The following is an 11,174-nucleotide window of genomic DNA, read 5'->3' as shown; positions in this document are numbered from 1 at the left end:
TTTTTTTGAGACAGAGCCTCAAGCTGTCACCCTGGGTAGAGTGCCATGGCATCACAGCTCACAGCAACCTCCAACTCCTGGGCTCAAGCAAGTCTCTTGCCTCAGCCTCCCAAGTAGCTGGGATCACAGGCACCGGCCACAATGCCCAGCTATTTTTTGGTTGCAGCCATCATTGTTGTTTGGCGGGCCCCGGCTGGATTCAAACCCGCCACCTTGGATGTACATGGCTGGCACTTTAGCCACTTGAGCCACAGGCGCCGAGCCGGAAGTTCATATCTTAATGTAAGTTTAGCAATTTAACTAATAGGTCTATAAAAGCAGAGTAATAATGTCACTGCCTGGAATATCAAGTGTTACATTAACCCTGAACAAAATCAATAGGACCAAAATGGTCATCAAATGGGTCCCAAAGTATCAAAATATATAATTTTTCTAATACTCTATTTCTTATACCACCAGGTCAGAATATAATATAAATACTGTGTGGTACTGAACTACATCACTGTTTTAATAACTAGCAGTAAAACATCTTCCCCCCTTCCCCACTTAAACTGTACTAAATAAAAAATTCCTATAGTACCACATACATACATATAAAACAGCTGTGTTGGTACATGGGTTCTTTTCAGAGTGCATAAGAAAGAATGCAATTCTATAGACATAATAGGTTTCAATGGCTTTCTAAGTGTTAGGAAAAATCAGAAATGAGGCTACTGTGCTTAGATATTTGTAAGATGTGGTATGAATGAGAGCAAATTTCACCTGTAATTCTAATGCTTCCTGGGTTGGTTACCCATACCTCAAAAGCTAAGGGGGCCTAAAGTGAGACTTACATATCTTCTGCAGACATCTTCATGACTCCAATACACAGAGCATGCTGTTTTCCTTCTGCCATGATCGCCTGAAAACACAGCTAAGAAAACTATAAAAATGCCTTGAGGGGAGGGAAAGGTGTCAAATAATGACCATGTTACTAGTTAAGCCACTTTGAACCCATCTTATATCCTTTCTTAGACCCTATTAACTTCTTGAGAACAGGGACCTGGCAGTGTCTGTGGGAACACTATAAATATTCAAGGAATACTAAATGAATAAATCTTATAATCATTTTTATTTGAAGTAAAATGTTAATACTATAGCTCCATGCCAACAAAACCAGAATAAGTCACACAAAAAAGAGATAAAATTTCTTGCACATATAATAAAAGCTGTGAAATAAATGTCAATTGTTCTACTGTTTTAATCACTGAATGATGGTTTTATATAAAGAACATATTAAAATAATAATTACATTCCTAATCTGTTTTAAGAGCCAATACAACCTTTCTAGAACCACCAGAATGGTCTTGGTTATCATTTTAAGTTTTTGTATTGGCAAACACTATAGTACATATTTTTAAAAGTAAAGGTTCAAGGTATACAGCACCTCTGAAACAACTTTTGCAACTTTCTGTAAATCTATAATTATTCCAAAATAAAAATTATTTTTAAAAGTAAAGTCTAGGTAGTAAGAAAACTTTCCATTTAAGGGAAACTCCAGAATTATAAATTTACCAACACTCAAATCATAAATATAAAAAGATAACCTGTACTCACAGAATACTTTTCTCCATTGGTTTTAAATTCATTCATTCATTCAGTGTCTCAAATATTTCAGCGCCTATTATGTGAACAGTATCTATGTCAACACAAGCTGTTCCTAAAATATAAACATACAACTTATACTACTCCTTAGCTATAACTGCCACAACAGAAGATATCCTTTTGAACAAAGGACACACTCTTGAACCCACTCCCAAAAGTGATTTCCCTATTTCACCATTTCTTTTCCCAAATGGCCACTTTGCCTATGATGGGTGTCTGTTCAGAATAGTCACAAAAACTTATTTAATCTAGAATATCGCTGAAATGGCTTTGTAGAAATGGAAATAATGCAGAATTTCCCCTCACCCCAACTTAATGCTTGGAATACATCAGCTAAGTCATGAGCTGAAAAGATCCTTAAAGTCAAGTGTGGTGGCTCAAACTTGTAATCCCAGCCATTTGGGAGGCCAAGGTGGGAGAATCACCTGAGCCCAGGAGAACAAGCAGCCTAGGTAATGTAGTGAAATCCTATCTTTACCAAAAATTTTAAAAATTAGCCAGGTGTAGTGGCATGCACTTGTAGTCCCACTACTCAGAAGGCTGAGGTGGGAAGACCAGTTAAGTCCAGGAGTTTAAGGTTACAATGAGCATGATCTTGCCACTGCACTCCAGCCTGGGCGACAGAGTGAGACTCCATCTCAAAACAAACAAACAAACAAATAAATAAGTAAATAAAATAAAATAATAGATCTTTAAGAATTATTCTGGGACTTTGACATTTCTCTTTGAGAAAACATGCTCTGAGACCCAAACAACAACTTAAATTTTTAAAATAAAAGTTGGATATTGCCAATATTTCCCAGTACCCACTTCTAACACTAAATTCTAATCATATCACCTATGTCCTCTCCAATAGTAATCAAGAGTTTCATATTGTGTCCCAGATCTGATAACAATAGTCCCTAATTGGGCCAAAATGTAGCTGGGACTCTTTTATAACTTGTTCTCATTTAACTTCTAAGAAACTACCCAGAACAGCCACAGTGAGTCATGCCTGTAATCCTAGCACTTTGAGAGGCCAAGGCAGGAGGAATACTTGAGGCCAAGAGTTTAAGATCAGCCTGAGCAATATACCAAGTCCCCGCCTCCACAAAAAAAAAAAAAAAAAAAGAAAAAGAAAAATTGTCCAAGCACGATGGTACACACCTGTAGTCCCAGCTACTTGGAAAGCTGAGGCAGGAAGATTGCTCAAGCCCGGGAGCTTGAGGTTGCTGTGAGCTATAACGATGCCACTAAACTCTAGCCTGGGTGAGACCCTGTCTTAAAATAGACAGACAAACAAACAAACTACCTAAGACAGGACATCAATAGTATTAAGAAATAAAAGCAGTTACTTCCCACAACTTCAAATGTAATCAGAAAGGCATGAAACAACAGCATCAGTAACTTCCAAAAAGTTACATCTAATGTTTCCTGGGATAGATCTTTCTTTCAGTAATGACAAAAAGACACTGAATCCATTCTCCAGCAGTTATAGCCTGGGAAGGATACAACAATGGTATCTACTGCGGCAGGATAAAGCTTGGCTCCAGGAGAAGTTAATCCTGGACACATGATATTTGCTCCACTGAGTACAAATTTGATGGCTCCTTTATCAACCTGTTGGTGTGGCAGGATAAAAGGATCTAGAAGAAAAGAAATACATTATATAAATTAATAATACTAATGACTCAATAGAAAAGGGCAAAGGACATGAACAAATATTTCCCCAAATTACAGTACTCTGACAGATGCAAAATAAAACTGAAACACTATCCTTCACTTACCAAATTGGTAAATATTCTTAAGACAAGTAATTGCTAGTGTCAGCAAGGGTGTAGGAACCCTGGCATTTCCATGTACTACTAGAAGTCTTCTACTACCAGTAATTCTTTAAAACTACTTAGTAATGATTTATCAATAACCTTGATGCACAAATGCATCGATAATGTTGAAAAAGTTCAAACTCTGACTCCATAATCCTACTTCTAGTACTTTATTCTATGAAAAAATGAAGAATGTACAACGTATCTGGGTAGAAAGATATACATTGTAGTACTAATACTTAATAATTCAAATAAACTGGAATCAACCTAAATGCCTAACAATAAGGTAAGAGAGAATTAAGATATGTCTGTCTTATCTATATTAAAAGCATGTTTTTGAAGAATACCAAATGCTTTGGGAGATGTTTATAATACAATTTTAAGTGAAAAAAGCAGCATTTACTGTGTTCCTGGCATTATATTAAGTACATAATATGCACTACCTTGTTTAATCCTCACAACAGCTGGAGATATATACAATTATCATGTCCATTTTTAAAGATTAAAAAAAAGAGTTGCCAAAAAGATTAGTGAGGGATTGAGGAGAGGGAGGAAGGGTAAATAGGTGGAGTACAGGGTATGGTTATGGTGGTAAAACTATTCTAAAACCATTCTGTATCAGGGCAGCACCTGTGGCTCAAAGGAGTATGGCGTAGGTCCCCTACACCAGAGGTGGAGGGTTCAAACCCAGCCTCAGCCAAAAATAAAAAAAAACCACACACACACACACAAACACTCTGTGTCATACTGTTAACAGTAGATACACTACATTATGCATTTGCTAAAACCCACAGAACTGCACAGTACCAAGAGTGAACCCTAATGTAAACTATGAGCTTTCATTAATAATGTATCACTGTTGGTTCACCCACTGTAGCAAATGTATCATACCAACAAAAGACGTTAATAATAGGGGGAAATTAGTTGAGTAAAGGAAATATATGAATGGGAACTATGTTCTATCTGCTCACTTTTTCTATAAAACTAAAACTATTCTAAAAACTAAAGTCTATTGGTTTAAAAAAAACTACAGTGGGAAAAAAGAAAAGTTGATTAAGAGTTACAAAAAATATAGTTAGATAGAAGGAATAACTTCAGCAGGCATTCTTCCTTTCTGTCTTTGGGATGCCATGTGGTTCTCTTGCTCCTTTTCTCTCTCTTCGTCCCCATCTTCCCCTCTCTCACTCCCTATTATCTGCTATCTTCTGTCTCTCTTTCTCAGCTCTTGCCCCTACTCTCTTCCCTCTCTCTAACATAAAATAAATTAATACTTTTATATCCTAAAAAAGGAGTAACTTCTAGCATTCAATAGTACAGTAGGGAAATTATAGTTAACAATGACTTACTGTATATTTCCAAATAGCTACAAGAGAAGAATTATAATTTTCCCAACACAAAGATAAATGTTTGAGGCAATTAATATCCCAGTTACTCTGAATTGATCATTACACACTGTATATAGGTATTAAAATATAATATATATTCCCAAAATAAATACAACTATTATACTATATCAATCAAGAAATTCTGTAACAGAGAACTCAATTTAAGAAAGAAAAAATATGCATTTATAAACATCACAAGAAGTAACTGGATGGAAGTTCACCAACACACTAATAATGGTTCACTCTAGGTCATGGGAATACAGGTATTTACTAATCTTTTCTTGGTATAATACATTTGTTACAATGGATAAACCAACACTGATACATTAACAATGAAAGCCCATAGTTATATTAGGGTTCACTTTTTATATTGAATGGTTCGATGGGTTTTATGAAATGTATAATGTCAAGTATCTACTGTTAACAGTATGATACAGAATTTAGAATAGTTTTACCATTCTAAACATTCCCTGTACTCTGTATATTGTGTAAATATAAATATGTTTATTTTTATGCAATGTACATGCACTCCTTTTGTAAGTAAATTTATGTGTGTCTACTAATAATCCATAACCTATTAAAGGATCCCTAGAGAATTTCAAACAAATACTGGGAGAAAAAAATTTAAGCCTCTCAGAGATTCTAGGAATAATAATGTTAATAACAGGTAAAATTTATTGGCTCAGCCCCTGTACCTCAGTGGTTAGGGCGCCAGCCACATACACCAAGGCAGGTGAGTTCAAATCCAGCCCAAGCCTGCTAAACAACAATGACAACTGCAACAACAACAACAAAAAAAATAGCCAGGCATTGTGGTGGGTGCCTGTAGTTCCAGCTATTCATGAGGCTGAGGCAAAAGAATTGCTTGAGTCCAAGAGTTTGAGGTTGCTGTGAGCTATGATGCCACAGCTCTCTTCAGAGGGCAACGAAGTAAGACTCTATCTCAAAAAAAAAAAGAATAAGTAATGAATATTTATTGAACAATTACTACATCATTACAATGGATACTATATATTAAGCAATTACTGTGTTCCTGGCATTGTGTTACATATATAACATGCACTACCTCATTTAATCCTCACAACAGCTAGAGATATATACAATTATCATGTCCATTTTTAAAGCTAAAGAAACAAAGAATTGCCAAAAGTAACATGTACGAGGAATTGAACCCTGGTCTGCCTAACTTCATGTTTTAAACTACCAGATTATTCTGCTTCTTGCACAAGAATAACTAAGAAGTTCTAAAAGTTGATTCCCCAGCAAAAATTAAACAGAAACAACCTTCCTCCCAGATTTATTATGAAAATGCTCAATGTACAGAAAAACTAGGACAGTTCAATGAACCCCTGGACACTATCCACTTAGATTCAACAATTGTTCATTAACACTTTGCTATATTTGTCTCTATTTATATACAAATTTTTCTTCTATCATTTGAAATTAAGTTCAAATATAAGCTTCACCATAAATAAGCAAACATCTCCTAAGAATAGTCATTCTCCTACATAGCCACAATACTATTAAAACACCTAAAAATTTAACAATTCTACAGTATTATTTTATAGCCAAATCATATTCAAATTTTGCTCAACAGTCCTAAGAAAGTCTATCATATCTTTTTTAGGAAGGAGAAAAAAGGAAATGGACTTTTGTTTCTTTTTCAAATCAGAAATAAATCTAGATTTATGTAATATGTTTGCTTATTTTGTCTCTATTTTCTCTTAGTTGAACAGAAATCAATGTCAACAAATTATCTTAATGTCACCAAGATACTTCCATTTAAAACTTTCCCCCATTTCTTCAGGATTCAATTTCTCTTATTAAAGTCTATTTTAACCTGATGAAATAGTTAACCAAATAACTGTAATCATTTTCTTTTAAATATTAAAATGCCTTACCTCTTTTAAGACTTTCCTAACAGATTACTATTCCTTAACTCTGCACTACCAAGTAATTCAAAATTTATCTCTTACCAAAAAGTGAAACTCATTAAGTCATTACCATCACCAACAGAACCTGCCAATCACTTTCTTCCCTTCCCCCTCTTAGACAGAATGCCTGAACTAAAAAGCAGAAATTTTACTACCCATTTGAAAACTTTTTGTGCCCTGGTATTATATCTTACTTTGGATTTTCTTTTGTAATACACTCAGTCTAACATGCAAATGTGGGTACAAAACAGACATTATTTGGTTTTATAACATCTGACCATGACACTCACCTAAGAATAAGTGAGACTTCCCACATTTAATCAATATTTTCCCACACATGGAATTTTCTCTAGTAGGCAAATGTGGACACAAATTTTAAAAATGGAAGTATTTACAGTGCTTACCACATTTGTAGATAACATATTTGTGTAATTACCTAATTGTTGTCTATTCTCCCAACTAGACTATTAGCTTCATAAGGACCATGTCTGTCTTTGTTTCCAATTATACTTTCAATACCAAGCTCAGAACCTGGCACATAGTAAGGTCAATAAATACTTGCTAAATTAATGAATGCTCATTCTTCGGCCTTCTGGAATGCATAATGAGAGAATTTGCCTTTTTACAATGGGCATTCATTTTAGTTTTACATTCCTTATTACCTAGTACTAATAAATAATGAGTTAACTATCAAAAGGCACTTAAATTTCATTTATCTTTCCATATCCCCAAATGCATATTTCTAACAAGACTTACATTTGTGAAGTAACCTTAGAGTTGGATAAAAAGGCCCCTCTCTTTGTCTAAAGAATAGTAACTCTCCATTTACTGTGAGGATTTCTATATGTTCATGGCTGTAAGAAAAATGTTACAAAGTACCAAGTTAGATACTTTCTTTCAAAGATGAGCTTAAGTCAAACATCCTTTAACATTTAATTTTACACATACACAGAGATAAAGTAACTAAAAACATTTCAGTAAGTATCACAGCCAAAAACATTTACATTGTTTTTCCTATCATACAAATCTAGTAAGGAAACAAAGAAAAACATAACTTGCTACAACAAATTTTATTTCACATTATTTTTATTCCAGTTAGATAATAAAACAAATCTCTAAATTACAAACTGAAATAAACCAAGTCCAATTCTGAATGAAAACATTTAACTCTTATTTTAATAGAACAATCAATATACAAAAGCTGCATTTTTTTTTTTTTTTTGACAGAGCCTCAAGCTGTCACCCTGGGTAGAGTGCCGTAGCATCACAGGTCACAGCAACCTCCAACTCCTGAGCTTAAGCGATTCTCTTGCCTCAGCCTCCCAAGTAGCTGGGACTACAGGCGCCCGCCACAATGCCCGGCTATTTTTTGGTTGTAGTTGTCATTGTTGTTTGGCAGGCCTGGGCTGGATGCGAACCGGCCAGCTCTGGTGTACGTAGCTGGCACCTTAGCCGCTTGAGCTACAGGCGCCGAGCCCAAGGCTGCATTTTTTATAGATTTAGAAAATACCTGAAAATACAAATATCAATAATTTTAGAGTTATTCTGTGTCTATTCCCACCATTAATCTATCAATAGCTAATTTGAAAATAATTGCATTTAGTATGAATGAAATCTAATCATTAAATATTCAGCTACTCTGAGCTTTATAAAGAGAAAAACAAAAACTTACCATCGGACTATTTTGACAGGATCTTTCTTAGGCATGATTTGATTAAGCCATGGTTCAATACCTGGAAATTGCTCTATCAATTGATTCTTAATACCTTTAATAACTGAGGTTTTCAACTGGATGCAGTTGGACACATTTTCCTTTTCATCAAATCTGCCAAGTAATTTTTGCAGGAAAAAAAGGCATTTCTAAGTAGAAGTATCAAAATACCTAAAGGTATTGTTCTAACTAGTCATCTATTCCCATACAAGTATTTAAATGCTTAAAATAATTGTGAAATGAGGGTTTTTTTTTTAAAAAAAAAGAACATTTCCTTTTTATTCTGCCCAGCACAAAACCAACGTCTTAATACAGTATTAAAATAAACTGTCATATATACAGTAATTAGCTGGGATGGAGGAGATTTTGCCCTATAATCTCTAATTAGCTACAAAAAAGCTTTTGCTGCAAGATCTTATTCATTTCTACCCAAGAAGAAACACAGTCTCCCACCAGTAATAAAACCTGTGTCTTTTTTAAGACGGAAAATAAAAACCCTCAAGGGTTGAAATACAAAAGACCAACCCAAGCAGAACCAACCCAACACAGAAAACTGGCCCCTGCTAGGCTATGCAATCTGCTGAGATTTTTTTTTAAGTAATGATGATTACTAAGATCCCTATTTATTTTTGCTCAAAATTCCATGCAGAAAACCCACCTTCCTTTGCCCATGTTCCCCTTTGCTTTTTTCGTCTATCAAATCTGGAAGGCAAACCCACTGGGTTGGTAGGTTCCCAAGGAATTTTTGTCTTCCTTACACTGAACAGCCTGTGGGGCAATCACGTTATTTTCAAGGCAAGGTTAATCTGGCAGCTAAGCAATAGGCATGACAGGCCGCTTGCTTCCTGTCACCCAGACTCCTTCACTCCCATGACCCAGGAAGTCAAGCCTTCCTTTATTCAGTTCATAACTAATAAACATACGGCAATGAGTGTAGAGTTCCCCTCTCAGCTAAAAAGAGGATATGTCCCTAAATCACAGTGCACGGATGTGATTGACAGAGTCCTAGGAATAGAGATAGAATTGGGGTAGGGGACAAAAAAGAAAGAAGGATAAGGAAGATAAAAATGGGAGTGGAGGAACCGAGACCCGACTGAAGATCAGGGATGGAAAGCTTAAAGAAGTGTTGCAAGTTGCGAGTGAGAGCATAGTACTATAGAAAACCTTAGGGAGTCAGGATGGCAGGGGCGGGGGAGAGAGAAAGAGGATCGTTGCTCTCGCCCTCTTTCCCCACCCCTCACCCTCACCACCTTTGTGAGCAGCCGATAGAGGCCATAGCATGTCCTTACTTCTTGAACATGATCCAAGGTGAATGGGGCGACGATAGGAAAGGGCCCGGAATGGGAAAGAAATTAAATTAGCAAGGGTCCGGCAGATCCCCTCACACGAGGAAGGCCGGCACTGACAGTCCAGGCTGTTGTCGTTATCCGGAAGACGAGAAAGCCAGCCGCGCTTTACGGCTATCAATGAAATCTAACCACTTCCGCTCCTCTGAACTCCACGTCGGCGCTTTAGACAGCTCCTTTTGAGCAACCAATTCTTGTCCAGTTGGAGGTAGCTGAAAGGGCGGGACTTAAGAAGGAAGAAGAGATAGAGCAATTCTTCCTACTTGCAGGACGACAAGAATGGAGTGGGCGTGGAATCAATCAAAGCAGCATTTATGGCAGTTGCGCCGTTACGGAGTCCTCAAAGGGTCAAGACTCTTCGACCTTCGTTGCTACCTACTGTCTAAACCTAAACATTTTTTTAGTAGGAATGGTTTTTGTGGACGGCATGAGGCAACCGAATGGACTGGTGCTTACTGACCAGCGTGAACCCAGGCAAGCCTCAGGGCTTCATGTTAATGTGCTGATAGGACTGCCAGATTTAGCAAATAAATATACAGGATATCTATTTAAATTTTAATTTCAGATTAACTATGAACACTTTTTATTGTAACTATTCCTCGTCAATATTTTAGACATACTTAAACTAAAATATATACAATCCTTATTTATCTGAATTTATGTGAGCATCCTGGTTTTTATCTGGTAATGCTAGTTACTGGCTACAGTAATGTGCTCCCGCAGAATTATTAAAGAAAAGTCACTAGACTGCAGCCTCCTGCCTCACCCTGATACCTACAAGTTGAAATATAAATTAAGAGAGTTAATTTCCTTGACTATAATCTGATCAAAGAAATAACTAAAGATATATATCTTATTTTAAAGTAAATTTTTAAAAAGAGAGCTGGCAGGAAAACAAATTTATGCCAATCAAGGAGTATTTTTGATAAGCAAAGAAAGGGTTAGAAAAATTTAAAAACCTGAACAGGAACTACTCAGGAAGTGGGTTGGGTGTGCACTGACTTCTAAAATGAATATACCAGTCCCTCCAGGGAGTAAATACTCTTGTCCATATTGGGAAGATGGACCATTAAAGCAATTATAACAAATGGTACTATGTATTTGAATTGTCTAACTAACTGACCTTGTCCTGATTCTATGGTACAAACAATCTTCTGATTATAATTTGGCTTCCCATGAAGATCTCTGCCCCACAAGGACAGAATTTGATATTTTCAAATCAAATCTGCATGAACAATTATGTTCGTCTTTGTAAATTAATCAATAGGCATTCTGGTTACTACATTAATCTCTTATAAAATGTCCTTAGCGTGAATCCACATTCCCAGCATCAATCAACTCTGCAACAT

General features: G+C 36.1%; 1 protein-coding gene across 2 annotated transcripts in view; it reads right to left on the bottom strand.

The window, feature by feature from the left end:
• The window catches only part of MCTS1 (MCTS1, re-initiation and release factor), a 12,242-nt gene extending 2,103 nt beyond the window's left edge, over nucleotides 1–10,139 (bottom strand). The window contains exons 1-6 of one of the 2 annotated variants that reach the window (XM_023517402.1): nucleotides 9,769–10,053; nucleotides 9,138–9,247; nucleotides 8,441–8,593; nucleotides 7,525–7,622; nucleotides 3,136–3,269; nucleotides 834–901 (exon numbers count right to left, since the gene is read on the bottom strand). In XM_023517402.1, coding sequence (XP_023373170.1) covers nucleotides 834–901; nucleotides 3,136–3,269; nucleotides 7,525–7,622; nucleotides 8,441–8,593; nucleotides 9,138–9,151 — 467 coding nt within the window. In that variant the 5' untranslated portion in view covers nucleotides 9,152–9,247; nucleotides 9,769–10,053. Of the gene's footprint in view, nucleotides 1–833; nucleotides 902–3,135; nucleotides 3,270–7,524; nucleotides 7,623–8,440; nucleotides 8,594–9,137; nucleotides 9,248–9,768 lie in introns of both variants that reach the window. The other variant, XM_012809653.2, reaches the window with a different exon arrangement.
• Between the last annotated feature and the right edge of the window lie 1,035 nt (nucleotides 10,140–11,174).

This window comes from Otolemur garnettii, unplaced genomic scaffold (genome assembly GCF_000181295.1).
Source record: "Otolemur garnettii isolate 467f Iridium unplaced genomic scaffold, OtoGar3 scaffold00110, whole genome shotgun sequence".
NCBI classification, from domain to species: Eukaryota; Metazoa; Chordata; class Mammalia; order Primates; family Galagidae; genus Otolemur; species Otolemur garnettii.
The sequence above is the reverse complement of the archived record's forward strand: the minus strand, read 5'-3'. Positions and strand labels throughout refer to the sequence as shown.